Source organism: Rhinichthys klamathensis, unplaced genomic scaffold (genome assembly GCF_029890125.1).
Source record: "Rhinichthys klamathensis goyatoka isolate OS25496 unplaced genomic scaffold, OSU_Roscu_1.1 h1tg000281l_1, whole genome shotgun sequence".
In the NCBI taxonomy this organism is placed as follows: domain Eukaryota; kingdom Metazoa; phylum Chordata; class Actinopteri; order Cypriniformes; family Leuciscidae; genus Rhinichthys; species Rhinichthys klamathensis.
Genome location: NW_026606800.1, coordinates 6,789,620 through 6,815,650, shown reverse-complemented (window position 1 = coordinate 6,815,650; position 26,031 = coordinate 6,789,620). Strand labels below are relative to the sequence as shown.

General features: G+C 37.5%; 1 protein-coding gene across 1 annotated transcript; it reads right to left on the bottom strand.

The window, feature by feature from the left end:
* Window positions 1-896: 896 nt before the first annotated feature.
* Window positions 897-24,728, bottom strand: tnfrsf21 (tumor necrosis factor receptor superfamily, member 21). The gene is made up of 6 exons (XM_056269173.1): window positions 24,357-24,728; window positions 19,432-20,062; window positions 17,546-18,070; window positions 11,338-11,603; window positions 3,301-3,514; window positions 897-2,206 (listed from the first exon to the last, which is right to left on the bottom strand). The coding sequence occupies exons 1-6, from the start codon at window positions 24,435-24,437 to the stop codon at window positions 1,977-1,979; spliced, it is 1,947 nt and encodes a 648-aa protein (XP_056125148.1). The 5' UTR covers window positions 24,438-24,728; the 3' UTR covers window positions 897-1,976.
* Between the last annotated feature and the right edge of the window lie 1,303 nt (window positions 24,729-26,031).

Genomic DNA, 26,031 nt, shown 5'->3' with positions numbered 1-26,031 from the left:
TCTTACTATGGGAGTTAAAAATGGCACATTTTCTTTAAGATGTGCTTTTAGTCCCATTGTATCCTGTTTGTCATTAGTGCTGATCATGTTAATTGTGAAACACAGAGAAAATTATTTATTTTAACAAGATCATCTTCATTCATATTTTAAATTTCATTATCATTGACAAAAAAATAAAATGTTTTTGTATTTTGGTGACTAAATGACGCTGATGCAACAGAAGTGACGTGATCATGAACATAAGCAAAAAAAAAAATTGTTTCATACTGTTAAAAATTATATTTGAACGCATTGATTTTTAAATCTAAAGACGCTAATGTTCATATATATCAGGTTTGAAGAAGCAGACATTCACAGTAAGAGAAATTAAGGGAAAGTATAGCCTTATGAGCTAAAATCAATGATGCTTTCCTATTGTACTCTAAAAAAGACAGCAGATATATTTTTATATTTTTCTTTCTCTCCTGTGAACTTGAGCATAACCCGAGTCCTGCAAGTGGAAAATATATGCAAAATGCCTTTTCAGACTAAAGTAACTAAGAATGAGGAAAGACACTTTCTTGTGTAACTCTCTATTAGCAACATGTTTTGCATCTGTCAGTCAATATTATAAACCTGACAGACTTTATGAATTGACCCTATATGAATTCCTGAAAAATTGCTCTCAAGAGGGAGAATGCTTACAACAAAGTGCACATCTCCACAAACTTCATGACCAATTACGATATAATATTGAAGTTTGTGCACATCTCCACAAACTTCAAGATTATATCGTAATTGGTCATGAGCCACAAAATGAACTTAAAGTGATATATTGCCATTTTCATGGTGCAGCTCATGGACAAAGGAAAATTTAAGACTACTATTCATAAGAAACCCACATGAAAACAACCACAAATTATGACAAAAACTTTAATCTGTTGAATTCTCAGGTTACATGATAATTAACAATAATAATAAATGTCTTGGTTACATGTGTTACACTTTAAAACAGCCATAAGAATACATATCTTTCCGCTCCATGATTTTGTTTGTTTCTAAAAAGCTCATCCGACACTCCTTCTAAGATCCAGGAGAGTTACTAACTGCTATTTCGTCTTGACCTACATTTTTTTTGAAGTTCAGTGGCCAAACGACCTGAAACACCCTGTTATTAGGATAAAATCAACATCTATCCCATAGTTTGACATCTAGCACCAGAGTGACTTGATTTAACAGAGTTTAACAGAGACATTCTCTCTGTTCCACATATCTGCACAGTATGAATACTGAAATGCTACATCTAAATATTGTGAAATTAATTTTTGGTGGTACTCTAGCCTGTGTGAAATTACTTCGCAATCATACTTGTTTTTTGTCCTCTTTTATTGGAAAAGCACATGGGAAGGGAGTTTATTTTAAGAGTTGTATAGTGAATGCACATGATCCACAGTCATGATTTGTATCATAACCAGTAGGAATGATTTTCAATGCCCTTGAAATCACATAAAACACAAACAAAGTTGCAACAATTGATCTAAACAAGCTACAGTAGTAATACTTGTGAACAAAAAAAAAGGAACAAAAATACCTTGCTAATTAGGATGTGTTAATTTGAAAAGTAGCAATAATAAAATAAAATGAAAACAAGGTCAAGGGACTAAATGGTTGATTTAACAATTTACAAAACCGGTTTATAATTTACATCATATAGCTTTTGAGTTAGACATCATGCTGAGGTGTGTGCAAGAATATGCTGCATGTTAGAGAGGTTATAGCATTGACACCAGCTGTATCCAGAGAACGCTTCATTCACGCTATATGAATGCTAGCGCAAGGAGCAGCTTTTGGTGTGCAGATGAACTCCCGTCTGAGCATTCCAGAGGTTTTAAAATTGCGTGCACGTGACTGAAGCCCACAATGGAACGGAGTGAGTGCACATTTGTGTGTCCGTCACTTTGCTTCTGTAGCTGACATTAGCGAGATGTTGTAAAGGTCTAAAGGAGATCAGGCAAGTGACTATAGACCGAGTCGAGTAGCGTCTGGCTTGCTTCTTGACTCTTCACCCCGGCGATCTCGAACAAGCGGTCCAGCTTGTCCTCCGCCATCGGGATCTCCTCAATGACATGGAGCTCCTCGGGGTTGAGAATGTGCAGCATATCATCGAAGATGGGCTGCAGGTCACATGGGTCCAGACGCACCTGCCGCAGCACAGTGTCTTTTTTCTCTGAGGGACAGAAGAATCCAGCGTTGCCATTAACACAACAAATATGATCAATTAATTCAAGAAAAGTGCAAAAGATTTAATACAATATATGGTTGAACATAGAGCATCCACAAGGGGGCAATAATGTTACAATTACTACATTACCTTTCACACGTTTGGGGAAACCTGTTTAAACCTTTTCCTGAACACTTATCTAATAATTTAAACTTTAATTTAATTACTTACACTAATTTAAATGGTTAAATCACAAGAAGAATATTATATATATATATATATATATATATATTGAGAGAGAGAGAGAGAGAGGGAGAGCGAGATGAGAGATTTATCTATATAAAATAATATCTATAGAAATAATATAATCATAATAATAAAGAAATCTCTAAAACAATAAAATATTATGAATATAATATATTTGTGTTTTAGATATTTTTATGTCTGATTATATATATTATTTAAATAATATTCAATTCATTAATTTATTATGTCTTATTATTTTTAAATATATCTAATATAAAATAAAATAGCATTACATTTAATACATAATAAAAGTATCATAGCATATCAATAAAAACATTTCTTATGATTTAACCGTTTGCATATTTAAAGCGGTTAAACATATGATGCAGGAACGTAAAGCTTTCACAAGGAGGCCATTTTTACAAACTATAAGAAATTACTTTTCATCACAATAAAGATCATCAAACAACACTGAAGTATTTGAGGAAAACTGTTTACATCGTTGAGGAATTCAGGGCACTTAAATGATGTTACATTTTATTGAAATTGTATTATATTTTAATTTAAATTGTTAAATTACGAGAAACAAAATTAAATAATAATAATTCATAGAATATCAGCAGCGTTTAGCTCCAACTTGCCTCAACACACCTGCCTGAAAGTTTCTAGTATGGCTAGTAAGACCTTGAGTAGCTGGTTCAGGTGTGTTTAGTGTTTAGGGTCAGAGCTGAACTCTGCATGACAGTGGCCCTCCAGGAGCAGGATTGGACACCCCTGTTATAGATGTTTTTATACTGCCAACTCTTATTGGTGTGTTTTTCTAGCCGTGTTCCTGTTTATCCACGTGCACTTACCTTTGGTTATAAAAGAGCCCGTCCGGCTGAGGGCAGAGTCCTTGCTGGAAGTGGAGTCACAGCGCAGCAGTGGCTCGGATTCGTCGGGAAAGAATCCCTTGGTGCGCTCCATGGGGGACTGCTCCACCACCACACCGGGCGACTCTAAAGGCTTATGGCTGGGGCTCAGACAATGGCTTACATTCACAGCCGTCATTAGCTTGTTCAGGTCAACCTACGGCAAAAGAGGTGTCAGAGTACATGTTAATGACGGCGATGAGAAAATCATTCTGGCACACACATATTTGTTTAGAGATTCCTTTTCAAGCTGTTCTGAACTCACAAGTGTAGCCTGTCAGGACAAACAACGATTTCTTGGAACAACTATTATGTGAGTAATGGATTTGGAAGAATGAGGGTCTTTGCTGATAGACAGCGATGACTGTATTAATGTGTGGGCTCTACAAGTGTCTCACTATGTGCCCATGGCCGGGTCAGTACAAAGGGTTCGGCCTTCCAGACCTGGACCACCCACATGAGTCCTGTCCCTGCTGCCCTTTGCGTCATGGGAGGACAGATGAAAAAGATCAAGTACAGCCAGAAATTCACTGCCCACAAAGCACATGGCCTGTGTTACATTCACAAACCCCCCCCCCCCTGTATGAATAGTGCATTTCCTAGAATGAGTTCACAAGTCGGTACAATCCGGATTTTATTACCACAGTCTAGTACTGTTCTTTAGTCGGTATTGGATACTAAAGGCCAATATGGTCACCATTTTAGCAAACTATGAATATTGAGCTTATCCACAATTCTTTCTTTCTATCTATCTATCTATCTATCTATCTATCTATCTATCTATCTATCTATCTATCTATCTATCTATCTATCTATCTATCTATCTATCTATCTATCTATCTATCTATCTATCTATCAGCATCAAAGGCTATATTCATGGTAAAAAATAAATAAATAATAATAATACATAATAAAATTAAATAAAATATAATAAATTCACAGCATTACAATAACATTACAAAAAATACAGTAGCTTTCTTTTTAATGTTTGATAGAAATTGTAAAATTTCCATTAAAAAAACATTTAATAATGCAATTTATGCAACCATTGCCTGGTAAAGGTCAGTAAAAGATGATTAACGCTTAAAAAAACAAACTCTTTCCTTTATAACAGGGTTCTCTGGAAATCATTTGATTGTAATGTAGCAGCCGAAATCATAATCAAAAAGACTTGGCGGCCACTAAAAAAGCTGTGGTGATTTCCAGGTTGGGAAATCCTGACATAAGCTATTCAGGGAAGCGTATAATAGCCTGGGCAGGTATTCAAACTTTTGAAGTGGCAGATCCGAACTGTAGGAAAGATGGAAACCACTCCATTTCCGGGAAAGTTTCCCTTGGAATCAGCAGTGAATAATCAATGGCACGTAGAAAAGCAGACCATTACTCTGAGTGGCACACTGAGAGATCACATTTAGTCATTCATTAGTCACCCCACAGAGAGAAAAACAGCTCTGAACTCAAAGACACCACCACTAAAACCAGTAAAATGGCAACACAAGAGGCCAAGAAAGTTAAAGGGTTAGTTCACCCAAAAATGAAAATGATGTCATTAATGACTCACCCTCATGTTGTTCCAAGCCCGTCAGACCTCCGTTTATCTTCGGAACACAGTTTAAGATATTTTAGATTTAGTCCGAGAGTTTTCTGTCCCTCCATTGAAAATGTATGTACGGTATACTGTCCTTGTCCAGAAAGGAAATAAAGACATCATCAAAGTAGTCCATGTGACATCAGTGGGTTAGTTAGAATGTTTTGAAGCATCGAAAATACATTTTGGTCCAAACATAACAAAAACTATGACTTTATTAAACATTGTATTCTCTTCCGGTTCCGCGTTCACGAGTCCGCAGTGACGCTGGTGACGTGTTCTCTGGTTACTGGTTATCCGAGAACACGTCAGCAGCATCACTGCGGACAGAACCGGAAGACAATACAATGTTTAATAAAGTCATAGTTTTTGTTATTTTTGGACCAAAATGTATTTTCAATGCTTCAAAACATTCTAACTAACCCACTGATGTCACATGGACTACTTTGATGATGTCTTTATTTCCTTTCTGGACAAGGACAGGATACCGTACATACATTTTCAATGGAGGGACAGAAAACTCTCGGACTAAATCTAAAATATCTTAAACTGTGTTTCGAAGATGAACGGAGGTCTTACGGGCTTGGGACGACATGAGGGTGAGTCATTAATGACATAATTTTCATTTTTGGGTGAACTAACCGTTTAATAAATGAGTAATGCAGCATTACAGACAATTGGCATTTTCCCCCCTGTCTGATATTGTTCATGCTATTGCAAAAGTACATCAAATAATTGAGTTTTTCTGTGAAATTAGTTAAATATGACAAGTCACAGAGATGACTTCACAGGTTTTTTTTTTTGTTTTTTTGTTTTTTAGTCCATACAACTTGTATGGACTACTTTTATGATTTTTCTTCCATGGAAGAAAGAAACTCATATAATTTTGATACAACATGAGGGTGAATTTTCAAAGTGGGTGAAATATTCCTTGAGACAGTAAGAACTAAGCTGACAGATAAGTCTGCTCCACCCTGTCCCAGAAGTCATCTATTGGTGCTGAAAGGAAGGAAGTAAGTGTGCCGCAGCACATGCAAGATACAAAAATAGACATTTTTTACAAAGGAAACCAGAATGAATGTGGCAATTACAGATGCATCTCTCTGGTGTGCATTGCTGGCAAATGTTTACCCATCTACAGTATATCTAACTGCAAAAGCTTATCGCCCCCATAAACGTACAAAAAGAAAGATCAAATCTTTTTTCTTTCAAATTTGACATTTTCAATTAAACGTTTCCCCACAAAATTCTCATTACTGTAATGCAAAAGTCAAAAAGCACTACCATGATGTATACTTCACATTAATTGTAAAAATATCACAATACTGAGAATGAGCTTTTTACAGTAGTCTAGTGTGCTTGAAACTAATTACAATTAAAAATAACTTTTCTATTTTATTATATTTTAAAATGTAATTGATTGCTTGTCATGACAAAGCGACTTTTGCTCAAGAAACATTTCTTATTATTACTGATATTGAAAACAGTGGAGCCGCTTAAAGTTCCCCTATTATGCTATTTTAAAGTTTCCTAATGTTGTTGTGGAATCTCCTAGAACATGTTTACATGCATCAAAGGTAAAAAAAAACTGTTTAATTTTCTCATTAAATATTTGCACATCACCACATTTTCAATGATTCTCAAACGACTCGTCAGATGAATCAATCTCTCTAAATCCCTCCTTTCTGCGAGCTACTCTGCTCTGATTGGCCAGACAGCTCAGTCTGTTGTGATTGGCCTACTCTGCTCTGATTGGCCAGACAGCTCAGTCTGTTGTGATTGGCCTACTCTGCTCTGATTGGCCAGACAGCTCAGTCTGTTGTAATTGGTCTACCGCGTACAGCGCGCGTGCGAAAACAAAAAACGCGCATTGCCTTAACATCAGCTCTGCTTGTCCTGAGGCTTCCTACACTGTAAACTAAAAACAGTAACGAACAATGACTTCGATTTTACCATATCAATCCGAGAGCGAGTGCGATGATGAAACATTGGAAGAACTAGTCATTTAACCCGAACCTCCATCGCAATGACGACTCGAGCAGGACGTTTCTCAGTGATACGCTACTCAGTTTGAGGTACATTATGAGATGTTGAAATGGTAATTCCTCACCATCAGCATTAACAAGTGCATATCCATCAACAAACCGATTATTTTACTTGTACTTATTTATTTAAAGAGTATTTTTCTAATTTATTGCGGTGAACATGTAGGAACTGTATCAATAACCGTGCATACATTAGCCGAGCTCTACCGTGAATGACTGATGTAACATAAACGTTGGTAAAACAAATCTTGCTCCATGCTTAATCTTTCCTCAAAGTAGTGAGAACGACAGACAATCTGCATTAATAGACACAGTTTTAGGTAATAGTGTCCCACAGCTGATCAGCAGAAGTATTTCAGTAAGACGGTAATAATTAATGTGAGTTAACCAGTTAGCAGGAGACCTACACAATATAAAACTAAAAACTACGTTTTTTGAACACCATCTTTCAAGAGTAAGCGGTTTGCGAATCCTCCATTGAACTCCGAGATTTGAGAAGCAGTCGTCAGTAAAATAAAGGCAACAGCAAAAGTTTAGGATTACACTGCTGTGGTATCGTGGTAAAGATGCATTTTAACCACTGATTCTTCACATGCTCGTCCTTGGGCAGTGAAAAAAAAAACTGGTTTTACCTTCAGATTGTAGAGCACAGCTTCTTCTCGACATGATGCTATCCAGTATCCACAGGAATCAGCTGTCGGTTTGAGGTTCAAGTTTTCCCTGGTGTCTGCAAGTGCAATAAGTGGGCGGCCAATATACGAATGTTTCGTCTTGACGTCACGACGAAACGGCTTATGACTCATTTGAAAAACGATTCATTTCATTGACTCAGAGTCGACTCTTACTTTTGAAAGACAATAACTTTATATACGGTGCACTTTCAGATTTAAAACTTTGCAGGATGTTTTCATTCACTTAGAGCTATGTTACACACTACATGAAAGGTCATTTTCAAAAATCCATAATAGGGGCACATTAATATTTCTGTGGAAACCCTGATACTTTTCATATTTGATCAATTGAATGCTTCCTTGCTGAATAAAATGTATAATTTATTTAAAAATATATCCCAAACTTTTAAACAGTATATATGTACACATATCAGCATTATCTTATTGTAGAACCGACATTGTTTGTATTAGAACTGACTAGAATCTGCCCCGTTTCCATATTTAAGGTCTAGTGTCAACGACACCAACAAACGCATTATTCTGAGCATGCAGTCTACTGTTCAGACAAGTTTCATGTCGCAGGAAGAAGGATGGGCGTATACCCAAATATATTTTCTATTCACATCCAGCAGAAAAGCTGTTGGCAAACGTCTGAAACCACAACATGGGAGCCGCCAAGAACGCTGTGCCATCCCATCACCCACCAGGACACAAGCCACAGATGTGGAAAGTGTGTCACTCCCACACTGATCTTATTAACCGCAGCTAACACTGCTCCAGACTCAACAAGACCACCTACAGAACAACAGCGCATGGTCCACATAGAAAGCTTGGTATTGGGACTTTTAACATTATATATTTCAAAAATAAACAAAACTTCTTTGTTCCTTCTTTATGGCTAGGAAAAACCTGTCAAAACTTTGTCTATAAATAGTAGCACAGGACAGACTGAGTGCTGGTGAAAGTGTCTAAAAGTTCTGGGGCTGTTTGGCTGGCGTCCACGTCAAGTGGAGCACTGGGTGTGTTTATCCTCTGAGGGCCCTTATCTGAGGTTTGCTTGCATGTTGAGTACAAGTGGTATGTCTTTGTATCCTTTGTAACTCATAAAAATGCACGTCTCTCAGTTTCGTTGGAAGTAAATAACTTAGAATTTCAGAGAAATTCAGAATGAATATGAAATTAAAAAGTATAAGAGACTAAACATTTGATTACATATCGCATATTCCTTCCTTACTTTCCGGACATTTCTGGGCATCAAAGTGACCAAAGACGAACATACCTCGATCTAAACGTCCTTAACACATTTAATCTGACACTGACATCTGCCTCTTTCTTACCATGTGCAGTTCATTCACCTGACGGGAGGTTATGCGTGCTGTGGCACTGTGGAGTATGGGATACAAGTGATTTGATCTGGAAACACGTGGCTCTGATTAATGCAGCTCTTTCTAATAATGAAGTTTCACCCCCCCATTGCTTTACCATTTTCATTCAGCATTGCTAATTCAATATCAGATCTTGTAAGCATCATGTTTTTGCTCAGAGAAACAGAAAATGCCCTCACCAGGCCCATGTAATTCTCACGTTCCGTAGTTCACATCTCTTAAAGAGATGGTTCACTCCAAAAATAAAAGCCCAATCAGCATTTACTCATCCTCATGTTTTTCTCAAACTTGTATGACTTTCATTCATTTGTGGAACATAAAAGAAGATACTTTGTAGAATGTTGGTAACCAAACTGTTTTGGTTACAATTGATTGACACATTTCTCAAATGATCTTCTTTTATGTTCCACAGAAGACAGAAAGTCATACAGGTTTGAAACGACATCAGAGTAAATGATGACAGAATTTAAAACTATCCCTTTAATCCCATTTAAAACCCATTAAAAAAAATATTTCATGCAATTATGTATGCATTCATGCCACATCTGAGCTGCAATAAATATATCTAAATACAAATTCAGATCCAGCTTCTGAAAAAATAAAATAAAAATCAAGGCCATTGTAGCCTAAAGGTTTTTGAGTAATAAATTATATGTTGAATAAAAAATAAATAAATAAAATATATATATAAAATGTGTAATGTCTATTTCATGCTTTTCTCATTTAACTAAATGATGACTTTAAATTATCTTCTGGGGGTAATTTCTCAGACAAATCTGATGCGCATTTAATTTGCAATTAATTAGACTAATTAATTGGCACATAATGTATTTAATTAGATTAAAATTTGTAATTGCTCGACAGCCCTATTTATAATATTCAATGATTCTCAAAAATCTTCTTTTTTGTGGCAGTTTGCAATTTTTCTAGCAGTAAACATATAAATGAAATAAAGTTTAATAAAAAAAAAAATAAACAGGGATCTAAACAACAAGTTTGCAAATTTTGGGTAAATGAAACTAAATTTGACTGGTGTAAGCCAGTTTGGGACCAAATTTTGCTTAGTAGTTACTGATGAAAAATAAAAATATTAATTTTCATAGTTTTATAATATTCAGTGATTCAAAAATCACTTTTAAATTTTAATTTAAAGGTGAGCTACTCCTTTCAACTTTAAAACATGAGGACGAGTGATGTGAATGAATGGAGAACTGCTTTTAAAAGGTGAACAAGATGTGCTCTAAGAATGCTCTACCTTAATAGACGCAAGTTCAGTGAAAGTCAACACCCGTACTGGCAATTAGGTGATTATGAGGCGGCGTTGACAGGCAGGCATATAAACATGTCTGAGAGTTTTATCTCAGTTTAAATCCTGGTTATATCAGTGGCATCAGAATTTGTCCAAAAGCCTTATCTTCACCATCTACAGTGACCTTGAGACAAGGACAGAGTAAATAAAGTGGCTTTTTATCAAATCTGCACACAGGAAAGGCTTGAAACACTAAAATGAATGTTGATGACTGATCCTCCATCTCCGGTAGCCTGTCAGGCCTTTGTCATTAGTAATACAGCTCAATGGGATGTAGCCAGGAGTCATGAGGCACTCATGTGGCTTGTTTACCCTTCTGCACACGTATTATCCAAATAGAGTGTTATTAGACCTGGGCGAGTGTTATATAAGACTATATACACATGACAACTTGATCAATTATCGTGGCCTGACTAATACAGCAGCTTGTGGCTTGACCATGACAGGAAAAAGTTTTTGCTAATACAAACATAAAATGTAAACCATTTAATCAACTTTTTCCCCCATATTTTTTATAATATGAATAAAATATGTTTCTATAATAATAATATATATTTATATAAAATATTCAATAAAACAATAGAAATATTAATAAAATAATAGTTACTTTATTTTTTTCTCGTAGCCTAATGCCTCAGAAGATCCTATTTGCCTGTTTACACCACAAACGCCTTGGCACATATCTGATTTATATCTGATTTATTTCCACATATGAACGAGGCCTGAAACCGATCTCGAAATATCCGAATGCATGCGTTTTTTTCCTGTTTACACGGTCATAGAACACATCCGATCTGTGTCACATATGAGCAAACAATCGGAATTGGGTCACATTTAACTGACAGTGTAAACGAGGCCTTGTTCATCCTGTAATCATGGCTGACTGTAAAAAGCTCACGTCTACAATGATGTCTGTGACTGAAAATGTTTTTGCAAAAAAAAAAACCACTTCATTGTCAACCGAAAACCTAGAGATGCTCACCTGAGGATTGTCTTCCATGACACTGCGTATCTTGTCCACCACGTCAATGCGGCGTTGGCGGTGAAGGGCATTGATCAGCTTAGCCAGGTTGGCGTCACTGTCACGTATGGTCCAGTGCTGCAGGGCAGCGTACGCCCTCTCGTGATCTGCCGAGTAGCCGTTGGAAAAGGCGGCCACCTCTCGCTCGTTGGCACTGGCCAGAGACTTGTACATGTCAATCCACTGACTGCCAATCTGGGCTGCCACCAGCTTCAAGATATCAACACCTAAAGAATGAGAGCAACGGTCAATCCTATGTTCATCTACTGTATAATCTAGTTTGAACCTTATTAAGAAGTATGGTATTTCCTTCGATATATTACAGTGCAGCACAGTCTAGTGATACAGTCCAGTTAAAAATATATGCATTAAGAAACTAATACTTTTATTCAGCAAGGTTGCATTGTATTGATAAAAAACGTTAGTAAAGACATTCTTGCAAGGTTACAAAAGTTAAATATTTGTTTTACTTTCTATTTGTCACCGAATCCTGACCGTATCCAATATAAAATATAGTTATATAAATAAATAATAATTATATATATTTAACTGATTTCAACATTGATAATAATAAGAAATGTTTCTTGAGAACCAAATCAGCACATTAGAATGATTTCTGAAGGATCACGTGACACTGAAGACGATAATGATAATGATGCTGAAAATTCAGCTTTGCCATTACAGGAATAAACTACTTTTTAAAATATATGTTCAATTAGAAACAGTTATTTTAAATTGTAAAAATATTTCACAATATTACTGTATTTTTAATCAAATAAATACAGCCTTGATTATCAATAAGAGACATCTGATCAAAAACCAACCCCAAACTTTTAAACGGTAATGTAAGCATTGACTTTTGTATCTGCTGTATCCAAAACCATGAATGTGTCTTGGAAATGTAATGCAGTCAGCATGATGTGCATTTGGCGCAGTATAGTGTAGACAGACACAGTTAGCGAAAGCGAATGGCATCATACAGTGTAGAAGGGCAGCACTCTTGGGTTACAGTACACCAGCGGCTTCTGTGGGACATGCTGTCCCATGGATAAGGTCATAAGAATGACCTAGATTGATGCCCGTGTTTATAAACTTGGTGTAGTGTGACAAACAGTTGCCTCCTAGGGAATCCTTCTAAGAGTGAACCTCAGAGAAATGTGAGCGCAATCTTAATGATTTAACTTGCACGTCATGCATATATGTTGCATATTTCCACTTGATACTTATTAGTGGTGTTTGCTAACGCTCATACTTAGGGTTAGGGATCTGAATGTTCCCCAAAGTATTAAACTCCAGCAAGTACTGTAACTCATCCAGCACCATTTGTGCTATAGACATGAATGATACATCATGAATATATCCTCCACCAATATATACCTCCCCCAAATTTTGTGGGAAAATCCCATAGATTGACAATAAAGAACACGAGCCATATCAATGATACTAAACAAATACTGCTATGGATCAGAATACAATGCGTTCCAAGCTAAGGCGATCTTTTTTATGACAAGCACCACTCTGTTTTTTTTCTCCAGAAAATGTAAAAATCTAGTTGTATTTCATTGTATCTACCCGCATGATAATTATTGTGTATAAGCAGACTATTAAAAAAGTGAAAAAAATACCCATTTAGTTGTAAACGGTAAACTGTTAAATGCTGTTAAACAGCTGTAAAAAAAACACAAAAAACTTTAAAGTAATAAATGTGTCAAACAAGACAAAATAATACTTTATTATCAATAACTACATTCTATAGTTTCTGAAAAACTCTTGTTTGTCAAAGAACAAATTATAAATCATGTAACCTTTCATGAAGAAAACCCAACATTAAACAACACAGATCAATCCATGTTGAATTCGTGACTACTGAAGATGAACGTGACAGAGTTCAGCTTAACAGGATGACTGTGGGGGACAACTGCTGCTGGAAGGTATTAACACATCTATCTGTAAGCCAGATCTGTCTTATTTGGGATCCATCTGTAGCAAATTGACTGAAGCTCTCTGAGGGTTAGCGTGCCACTGACTGTACTGCGGATCTAAAAATGCCAAGGCCTGCGGGCTGCCCATCCTCTCGCCTGTCGTTTCCAGAGGTCGCTCCGGCATGACAAAGTGCTCTGTCTGAGGGATCTAGGCCGAAGTCGATAGGTTGCGTGATACTTTCCCATGTCTATGACTGTACTGCGTTATGGACTAGGTTGCCCTAGTCCTGAAGGCAACTTTTATGGAATGCTGGGAAAACATGTGCCGCCACTATCTGAATGTACAGTGTGTTTACAAATGTTTCAAGGCTGAAGGTATGAGCTTCAGTCAGCAAGTATAATGCTATTCTTAAACTCTATGTGACTATCTATATGCGCTGTAAAAAAAGTAAATAAAACAAAAATTATTGGAATGTTTTACAAGAAAATAATATTTCAGTCATTCTCCTTCAGAATTTCACATTTAATTCAATGTTAAAGCTGCATTGTGTAATATTTAGGAGGATCTGTTGACAGAAATGCAATATCATATACATAACTGTTTTCAGTGGTGTATAAAGACCTTACCTACAGTAGCCCTACATGGACAAACTACTACAGAGCGCGTTTCGTCACTATGTTGTTCGTCTTGCAAAGAAGCTAGCTAAAGTCAGCAAATAAAACACTGACACAATGATGAACAAGTAACAACAATATTCGCAATAACATCTCGTTTTACTGAATAATTAAGTAAATTTAGTTTCTTAATTTATCTTTGTAAAGAAACCTCGTCGCTTAACTGGCTCCTCTCTGCTGTCTCAGACGACGACATATTTTCCTGTCGGCCACCGTAACTTCTGTTGGTTGCAATTCGCAACCTCACCCCTAGATGCTCAAATTTACACACTGTACCTTTAAATGTCTATATGCATGCAATAATATTTGAAAAAATATTTGAAAATACATGCAGTAAAACACTGACAAGTGATGCATGTAGTCACAAAATCACCCTTTTGTGTTTAAAGGAGACGTATTTGAGACATGCGTCACGTGTAAATGGCTGCCCACTTGTGATCGACCACCCTATATGCATCATAGTAACAGCTGTCAATACAAAAGGCATTATGTGAAAGTGAGGAAACACGTTATGGATCATTTGCATGTACAAGGACAATAGCTTATCAGCCACAGCCGTTTACAACAGAACAAAGCCTTAACGTCTTCATATGAGAAATCAAATGAGGTGGCAAACCGGCTGCAACAGGTCTAGGTTGGCTGGGAAACAAAGGGATCCTCAAAGGGAGTCAGGACTTCCCCTTTTTAGTGAGTCGCCGTGGTGGCTTTGCCGGAATGTCTCACAGCAACGCAGCCATCCCATAAATCCCTGACACCTCATACACGATACCAGCCGCAGTAATTACCCACTTCCCCATCAAAACAATGATGAAGACCAGGGGAGGCTCGCTAGCAAGGGGATCCTACAAGCTTCCCCCGAGTTCCCCTGACTCTTACACAAAATGCTGGCAGAGTTAGGCTCACCCATGAAGTTCCTAATCGTCTCTTATAAAAGCCCCAGCCCACCCTGATTCTGGGCAGTGGGCTTTTATAGATAACACCTATTGCAGAGGTTGTTAAATGGGGCGTACATGCGGGTGGTTCTACGTCTTTGATCTCCGCTATGCGTGCTTTGTTATACCTCCAATGAAAGAATTCATTATTTGTACGATCGCTCCATCTTTATATATGTTTCCCATGCGGCCCTTTATGGCCATTATTTCACTAATGTAGTAAACGGACACACATGCACATGCACTTCAGGCCGCCCAATTACACACCTTGAATGCATTAGGGAAATGTTTTGTGTTGTGTTTGTGGAGGCAACCGGCTGTGTAAAGGTTACCTGTGCTTTCTAACATGATTCGAGGAGGCTCTACTATCTTTGTTTAGCGTGTAATAAATTATTTGCTCGCAGAAGTCAATAAACAACGCAATTGTTCACGTTTAAGAGTGCATGGGAGAAAAACACCACAGTAAAAATAGCGCAAATGTTGTTGTTTTTTTGTACCTGGTGGAAGTGTTTAACTTTTTCTTTTTATTTACGGTTTATCCTCATGAGCAGGTCATTGGTTTTCCCTTTCCTTGATATTCCACTGTTTTCAAGGCCAATTAACTTTTTGAATCTTGTGTTAAGGTGTGGACACATTTATAATTTTTTGGCAAATTTTAATGGGTGAAATCCAGACATTCCACGTGATTGGGAATTTCGCATATGGGCGAATGATTTCCCCATGCACATTTTGTATCAGTTTTAGTTGGTCATCCTCTGTTTTGATCAACACAAAACTGCTTGGTTTGACTTCTGTGTGAGTTGTGCTTTATACATCACTACACTATTGACGATAGACAATGGACATTTTTTGCAATGAATCATTACTACATGGTTCCTTACTGGCCTAAATTTAAAATAGCCCAGGTAAAAGTGTCTATATGATATTTCATTCCTAAGATTTTTTCAATGTTTTTTTTTTTTTTACTCATTGTATTGTTCGATCTTATCATAAATTATAACTGTGAATGCTTTAAAAGTAATAGCACACCTCTCAGCAAACCACACAATTTAAAGGGATAGTTTACCCAAAAATTGTGTCATAATTTACTCATTCACCCTCATGTTGTTCCAAACCTGTATGAGTTCCTTTCTTCTGTTGAACACAGAAGAAGATATTTTAAAGAATGTTGGTAACCAGACCGTTAACAATAGCCATTGACTTCAATAGTATTTTTTCCTACTATGGAAGTCAATGGCTACCATCGACTGTTTGATTGCCAACATTCTTTAAAATATCTATTTTTGTGTGTTCAACAGATGAAAGAAACTCAAAGGTTTGGAACAACTTGAGGCTGAGTAAGTGATGACAAAATGTTCATTTTTTGGTGTACTATCCTTTTAAAGTATCAGTCACATCTGTAGCACAAATGTGTGGAACGAGTACAGTATGAGTTACATACCCAGTACTTATGGTTAGGGGTTTGCTCAAGCATGAGTCCCTAACAGAATATACCCTGAATTCAGACACCTCTCCAGACACATAATTCAGTCCATCTTCTCATCTCCCACAAGGGCATGACCGCTGATAAACTCCTCTAACGCTAAACCACAAAGAACTGGAATAATCTGGTTCCAACTGCTCATGTTTGAAGCAGTCACACACACACAGGCAGATATCTGAGGCCAATATAAACCATTACCCATCACAACAGTCCAAGCTAACCTAGCAGCCTCTGATGCATTGTAACAACCAGGTTATGGGGCACAGAGTGTGAAATAAATAATAAAAGAGAAACCCCAGAGAAGTAAAGCAAAGGCTATCCAAGGAGCAGAACGAGAAACAGAAGGAGATCAGGTTATGATCATGTGACTGACAGAAAACGAGAGAGGTGATCTTGACATTGGCCTTGTTTGCGTAACTTTTGAAGTTCTCAATACAATATTGTGTTTTCTAGAGCAGAATAAATGGCATTAACAGCACTGGTGTGATGACAGATCCACAGATACTCTAGTGTATTGGAAATTCATTGTGGCACTTTTCATATTGCAAAGTGAGTGTCTGGCATCTGCCAAAGCATATAGATATAAACACTATTTCAAAAATCTATTTATGCCATTCAACAATCTAGTTCTAATTAAAGGTTAAATGTGTAAAGCCACTGGTCAGCCAAACAAATAGCCATGCCTCAAAATCATGCCATTGGTTGAATCATTGTTGCTATGCTGGACTGGTTGGGATTCTCAAACAAACAGAGCAATGTTTTGAAACCACAACAGTGTTTACACTTTTCTGGGAAAATCAACCTATGAATGATTAATTTATAGATTACCTGGGATAGGAGAAAGTATTTTAACATAGAAAAAATAAACACTTCACCTTTAAGTTATTTGGTTAAATAACTTTAGTATAAAGTTGAATTTAAATGAAGCAATTCAATTTTCAGATTTTAATTTTTTTTTAAAAACAAAAAAAAATCTCTACGTCTACGAACTTCTTCACACCTAGTTTGAAACAAACATACTTTGGGAAAAAAAATGTTACCTCCCATCTATTTTCTTTCTTTTTTTTTTACAATTCACCATGTCCATTAAGGGCTCTTTAATTGTATGCTTTCATGTTGTTTAGCCACACCAGACTTGGTGCGTGGTTTTAACTCACCCTGTCCATTTGAGTAGTAGATCCACCTCTCCTTGGTCTGCGCTGGAGAGCTAGGCTTCTTGTGGATGGCTTTCTCCATGATGCTACTGGGATCCTGTCTTGGACCCTTCTTCAGCACCCGCGAACTGCGCTTTACGCTGCATACCACGATCACTACCAGCACCAGCAGAAGCAGCAGGACTATCATCCAAGGCAGGTGCTCATTGATGTCAAAGTGCTTGTGCGTGCTAGGCCTCGGCGAACCCCTGCGGATAGGCCGGTAACCCAAACCTTGGGCCTTGCCCTCAGACAGAGTCTCCACAGCCTGTTGGTTGTCAAGCTGTGGGTCTCGTGATACAGAGAGCTTGTGTTGCGATTTAGGAAGGTCCTGAGTTGCAGCGATTAAGAGTCCTCCATCCTCCTCACTAGCCTTGGAGGAAGCTGTGGTTGTGGGAATGTCTTCGGTGCCGAGGGCCGTTTCTGTGCTACTTAGGGCTGGCTCGGCTACATCCTGAGTCTCTGCAGCTGGTAAAACTGCAGTACTTGCTGTGTGCAGAGTGGATCATTTAATAGCAGGCAAAAACAGAGACAGAGAGAGAATTAAATACAGACCTAAAGATGAGCTTAACCTAGACAACAAATCAGAAGGGAGAGTATCTAACACTTTAATCCAGCATCAAGCTTGCATGTGTAGAGAGCAAAGTGGAGATATGCTGCTCAAGCCAACATAATCTCACATGGATTTCTCATCTTAACTGCTCATATCTGACCCAAAAACTAGTCAATGCAAACTGAAGAATCAGAAATTGTTATCTTATGGAAATGTAAGATAAAACAGGGGGACAATACTACTGTCAATACTTCTATTTCAGTGAAACATTGTTTTTACAATTTCACATTTTTTAGTATATATTTTTACATATTATATATCGACACATTTTACACGCTACTGTTCAAAAGTTTGGGGTCAGTATACTTTCTTTTAAAATAAATAAATACTTTTATTTAGCAAGAATGCATTAAATTGATCAAAAGTGACAGTAAAGACATTTATTATGGTGCAAAAGATTCTATTTTAAAATAAATGCTGTTCTTTTGAACTTTCTATAGCTATATCAAAGGATCCTGAAACAAAGTATCATGGTTTGTATAAAAATATTAAGCAGCACAACTGTTTAAACATTGATCATAAGAAGAAATGTTTCTTGCCCTCCAAATCAGCATATTAGAATGATTTGGGAAGGATCATGTGACAAAAATAAATGCAGCAATGATAAGAATAAAGAGACCCCTTTCAAAACCATTAACAACTCTTATCAACCCTAAAACTTCTAAACAGTAGTGTCAGTGTGGGTGTAAATTAAGAGATGATAAATGATTTTGGTGCATGTATTATTAAAATAACAATATTCAGACAGTAGGCTATAGAATTAGGGCTTCAAATGCCTAGCAGACACTGAGTGGAGGATTTGATCTCAAACAGCTCAACCATACAGGTCTAAAAAAAAGTCTTCTAAAGAAACCCTGCTGATGTGGACACCATATATTCACATCACATACAACCACTGCTGTTTTTAAACACCAATTTAGGGAAGTTGATGAAGGGGTTGAGCAATCATGTTGAACAGAGGGAGCTGTTAGTAACCACCAAACCAGTGGATGAAAGCACTAGTACAACAAACACTGTCTATCTATCTAGATTTATCTAGATCTATCTATCTATCTATCTATCTATCTATCTATCTATCTATCTATCTATCTATCTATCTATCTATCTATCTATCTATCTCTCTATCTCTCTATCTCTATCTATCTCTCTATCTATCTATCTATCTATCTATCTATCTATCACTAAACACACTCTAATCAGTAAGGAATAGCTCTACATTGAGCTTTTTAACTCTCACCTCTATATGCTGACTCAGTGCTGGAAACCGTGGAAATGGAGGCCTCTCCAAGTTGGACATAGACTGAACTCACTGGGCCACACACACTATCTGTCTTCTCTGTGCCTTTAATCAGCAGCGTTAAGCCCAAAGACGCGCAATCTGAGTGAGCTTGGCACCTCAGAGCATCTGATGCCACGTCGGAGAAGGTGCCACGCTGACATGGCCGGCAGCGCACATCCTCTGTTTCACTTCCTCGCTTTCGGACGCCCCACCCCGGTGGACATAATGAGTGGTGCTGACACTTTCCACCCTGGGAGAAGCTACCTGGCGGACACATGCACAACCGATCAGTGGTGGACGTGCAGGGAGTTTTCTCAACAAAAGGGGCTTGGCAGCTTCTCTGACAGCGGTGACACTGCTGAACTCCGTTCTCACCCCGGGTGAAGGTGCCGTCCGGGCAGGGGCTGCATTCCCGTATGCTGGCCTCTGTGCAGTGGGAGGACACGTAGGTGCCTGCCGGACACTTGTCGCAAACCAGCTTGTTACCAGTGGCGGGGTCGATGTGTTGGTAGTGCCGAGGAGACAAGGGCTTCTCTGTGGTCGGGCTGGGGGTCAGTGTGTGGGTTAAGACGTCACCGACCAGCAGAAGCTAACAACAATGAAAGAACAAGAAGAAGACTGTTATGCAATGACTATACAAGCAATCGAAACACACAATATTGTCCTTTTAGCATGAATGACCATTGTGTCATCGGTTTGTATTGTAAGAAGAGTCAACAATATAATAATAAAGACCACTGGTAGTTTTTTTTCCCTCTGATGTCTGCATATTTATGTCTTTTTAACAACTACATGACAAATTTGACATTTCGGAAGAGTCGCTAATTTAAGAAAATGTGAAATGGATTATCTGACAAAATGTTTTGAGTGCACAGTTGAGTGCACGAGCCTTTTTAAGTATATTACTTTGGCCGTGAGTGCGGAAAAACGTGTTCGGTGCATGCACACTATCTAGTGGACTTTGTTTCTCAAGCGCTCAAGTCACTCGCACATGCGCATGCAAAAATTGGGCTGGATGTCCGAGGACCCTCCTGATGGCGAAAATTAAGTCACGCGGAACGCGGACGGCCGAAGTATACTTTGGGCTTAATGCATTTTTCTTTGGACCAATGATAAACTCCTTTAAATTCACTTGTGATATGGGAAGATTTTCAAAATACTTCATCCAAAGGGAATGTAGACATATTTGTTCTCCTTTTTTTAAATTTCATCGGGCCTTAACTGTAAAGTTTAGCCACTCCATGCAATGAAAAACACTAATGTGCACTGTCCCGGATGGTTGGGGAGCTTTGCTTTTGTTAATCTTTTTTTTCTTCAACTGAAGTCTTAATGTGTATTTACTTTTAACCAATAAAAATGGTAATTATTAGTACCATTGGGCTAATAATAAAGATCTGATTGACTGATTGTATCAAAATAGGGAAAAATCACCATGACAATTAACTATACCTTTTAGGTAAAGAGCATTATGAAATGTCTTAATTGATGTCATACTACAAGGTCCAGATGACCTTAAGAACTTGTGACATCAAAATGCAGTGGAATTGGATCACCATGCATGTTATCCTTAGTCTGCTATGTGAGCAGCCAGAAATGTGAGCAAGTCATAAATTCTTCTCTAAACACTGACAATAAAAGTCTGCATAACATTTACGCAGTCTGCAGCAAATCACCCATGCAAAAACATTTCAACAACATTGAACCCTGGAATGTGTTGACAGCACTCTTAACAGCCTGGTGACCTTCAAAAAATAACTTTTAATGACAAGAAGCCTGTAAACGCGGCCGCTCTTAAGTTACTTCAGCTTGAACGTGCCCCATTGAAAGCCAAATTCCGATCATAACGGTGCCCCTCTTTCCTCTGGCACATCCAGCAAAGCTGACTGCACAGCATGTGAACGGCACCTAATATTCTTTATGATGCTAGCCCACATTTTTAATTCCGCACATAAATGGGGCTTTGGCCACGACAGGCATCTTGGGCTCAGTACAAAAGTCGTCACCCAAAAATATGATGCTGGAAAGCGTGAACATCCAACACACAAGGGCCTCGCTGCATCATCAGTTTCTAAACACAAAGTTCTATTAACTGCTGATCGTGAATCCCCTGGAGTTTTATTACAGTTCCTCAACAACAGACCGCACAGAAGAAGTATAAAAGCGCAGAAGACTAATTTCCTTGCTAATACGGGGAGGGCTGAATCAAAACAAACGTGACATTAATATTCTCAAGCCAACACATACTGACATCGCTGGGAACCGCAGGACGATGCCAGACCGATTGGGCTCGGATACACGTGTTGCTCTTCGTGAGGTGATGGGGATTGTTTCAGGAGGACACACTGAACATGAATAGCGATTAAGCAAAGCTGTCCTTTCGCAGCGGCCTTAGCTCTAGAAGAGGACCAGAACAGACGAGGGTTTGAAGTAGGCCAGCGAGGGGGACAACTTCACTGATGACAGGACAATGTCTGTTCGCTTAGTGTGCTACTAAAGCAAAGAATGAGTACACTGTTGCCTCAAGTTCACAAGTTGTCTTTCAACCGGCTTGGAAAAAAGAGGAACGTACAACCTAAGATAAGAGGAACACTTTTCACGCACTCTTGCTTTCGATAGACATGATGTACAAAACAGTAAGACATGTTACAACTCCACCTTCTCATCCCACCCAAAAACAGTGTCTGGGTTAAAATGGCACTTGCATGAAACCTAATATACAGTCTTGAGCATTTTTTTGAAAGCTTATATAGATATGACTTATTATGTGAGAGTGTATTCGCATTTTCGACCGTCCATGTCTGTGTAATGTCTCAACATGTCTCGAGTACTGGCACTAGCTAGCTGTGACTTTCAAAGTGCAACTTTTAAAGACACCAGAATATCTCTTCATGCACTCATAAATTAACTTAAGAAAGAGTAATACTTAGCCTACTTTTCTCTTCTGCTGATCAGGAAACCAAATGATCAAAAGATATTAACTGCTGATCAAAGATATTGACCATGAAGCCTACTGTATCATATTTGATACATGGCCTCTGAATTATTAAGATGATTAAACTGTGCTGAAAAAACTGTAATATACACAATCTAAATGAATACATATGCCTTCTGATCATAAGCTCTAATAAAAAAACTAAGCATTTAAATATAATCTGAACAAGACATATTATTGAGAGATATAGAATGACAAGTGATAGTTATAGAGTTTAAAAAAAAACTCATTGACTTCAAAGCTATCAGAATTTCATCTCATATTACAAATAAATAAGCAACTGCAGCAAATTACATAAGTTTGCTCAGTTTGGGCCTCTGAATAATATTGAGTGTTTTTTTCCCCTCCTCAAGTGTGACTCCATATTCTCATTATATAATACTATATTACGCATAAAAGCCAGATATATTAAATATGATACGAAACAACGATTACATGTATGCAAATATTTTTTTTGTTAAAAAGTTCAATAAACTTAAATTCAAACATTTTTTTTTTCTAAATATCATTTAATACAAGGTTAAATGATTTAAAGCAGTAATTTACAGTTTACAATGCTTGATTGTTGACTCAATCTATCTATGATGCTTCTGAATGACTCATGGGGTTTCCTGACTAACCTATGAGTAAATGGACTTGGAGTTTCACTGATTACATGAGCTTGCAATCTGGGTGAATAGACTTTACATAACTGTACAATTATTTTAATTATTGAGTAATCAATGATAAACTAAATACTAAAGATATGTGGAGAGACCAAATGTAAAAGTGTCATAAAAAACACTAATCTGGGGTTACCATGGTTTTTCAGTTAATTTATCTATGGATGGACTTCAGGATAGGGTTTTTGAATGTGAATATTTGTTGATTCTCAAGACAACATAGGGTGTAAATCTACAAGAACAGGCACAGATGTGAAATCATGGGACTCCATGTGCCAGACTCTGCTCGACAAAAACAGGGCACCTGTTACACCTCCGACACATCATAACTGAAGACTGCAGAGCAAGAAAAAACACTCCCTGTCTGGAGCCATTCATGCCCATTTTATAATCGACAACAGCCAATGAGTCTGCTGGCGGCATGAATGAGCAAGGAATATTCCTGCAAATGTCAGGCCACCTGCCAAAAACATTGCATCATTTGCGTCAATGCCAATAAATACATTTTCAAAGGTGCATGGATGAACTGACAGAGAAAACTGCTAATCCTTCTGGCGTTGTGAGGCTAATAAAGTATATCAGCCCACACTGATATCAAACAACTAAATCCAGTTTTTGAAAACTGAGCTCCATTAGGGGATTTATGGTCCCCTGATAAAGACTTGCTAATGGATGAGCCAGTCTGATGTGATATACCAAATTAACCTCAACTGACTTCATACTACATGGGAATATTAAGTCATGTAAATGTTTACAATACATTAGGCATATTAAGTCATGTTAGGGTATCTTCAAAACAATAAAGCCATTGCCTATGATACAATGACATAAGTCATGCCAATGTCTTTAAAATGATAAATGGTATTCATAAAATATACAATACTAAATAAATGACATTCAAATCATGACTATATGATGTTAAGTCATGTTAAAAAAACAACTGTCACACAAATAATAGGCTACAATGACAATATTTGCCATCCAGGCTCTATTTATCTAAGCTGCATTAAACCTATGTGCGCCACAGTAACAACATCTCTAAAATAAAATTAATTAATTTATTATTTCTGTCTTCATCTTTTGTTTGGACTCCATCCTCCCTACTGTAGTATACACCAAGTGCGACACCAGGTAGGCTACATCTACTGTCCCTTTAAATAGAACAAAAGACAGAATATTCGAGAGGACAAGAGATGCATAATGCGAAAACAAAAGTATCCTTGACTTACCATCAGCGAACAAGTCATAGACATTTTCCCAGGCATCGTCCCAATGGAATCACTCTTGTTTAAATATGCCCAGGTCCACATCTGTTACTTTTCGGCTTCATAGGTGGAGCATCAGCATCTCCGCATCAACAGGACACCCACATTGTTGTGAGGTATTGTCCCTTTGCTGGCTTATTCCCTCAGTGCACAAATTTCGTCCACTGACGCCTTTTTATAGTCTGTTGCCCGGGGTGGACGGGTTTCAAGTAGTAGGGGATAAGCGCTTCGTTTTGGAAGAAGAACGCTATAATTCCCATAGCGATGATGGATGGATCTGTGGACTGAAGTCTGGCTGCTGTTTGTCCAGGTTACGGATTCTCTTCCCTGTGCCGCAAAGACGAGCTGCGGATGATGGGCGGGAACTGGCGACACACGTCACGAGCGAAACTCGCCACTGGCTCATATTCGCCGTATCACAGGCCTGATCCGAGACGGTTTCCGGGAAGATACTGGGGCTGCTGTAGTGTAAAGTGTGCAGTAGTGGACCCTACAGGGCTTTTTAGACTAAAAAGTTGTTGCACAGGTGTACCGGGCGTACCGGGTGTACCACACAAAATTAATTATTAACATTTTGGCACACATTGTGGCAAATCATTACAGTAAACTGGACAATGTGACTTTATAACTTATCCTTACTCCATTGGTCAAAATGAAATAATGTTTTGTTTTTTTTAAATGTTTTTGTTTGAAGTCGCTTATGCTCACCAAAGCTGCATTTATTTATTTGATAAAAAATAGTAGGCTACAGTAAAAACAGTTAGCCTATGTTGTGAAATATTATTAAAATTTTAATATAGCCTATTTTAAAATTAATTTTATTCCTGTGATGCAAAGCTGCATTGTCTGCATCCATTATTATTATTATTATTATTGTATTATTATTATGGCAAATTTTAACAAACATAAGATACAAAGACAGACAAACTTTCAAACAATAAACAAGTTGGTCATTCTATGGTTTGGTGCACAGTGTACATTTTGAAAACAGTTAATGAAACTGCTTAATATTTTTCTGGAAACTGTGATACATTTTTTTTTTTATTCTTTGATTAATATAAAGTTCAAGAGAACAGCATTTATTTTAAATATAAATATTTTGTAACAATATAAATGTCAACTGTCACTTTTGAGCAATTTATATGGTCCTTGCTGAATAAAAGTATTAATCTCTCCTTTTTTAAACTTTTGAAAAGTGTATCACGGTTTCCACAAAAATATGAAGCAGCACAACTGTTTTCAACAATATTATTAAATGTTTTTTGAGCAGCAAATCAGCATATCAGAATGATTTCTGAAGGATCACACACTGAAGACTGGAGTTATGATGCTGAAAATTCAGCATTGCATCACAGGAATAAATTACATTTTAATTCAAACACAATATATATATTAAAGAATAAATAAAATAATCATAATAAATTACAAGTTAAAATATAACTAAACTATATACATGCGTCCATGAATACGTATTATATAGGAATGTTTGTATGCATGGCTACACTGTCCAGTCTCATTTGCATTCTTGTTTGAAAGAAAGTGCCGCATTCAAACACTCATTGTAAAGCCTCAGACATATGCAAACAGAATGCTCTTCTGTGTCACTGGCACAAGGACAGGAGATCATTTCCAGTGTGTC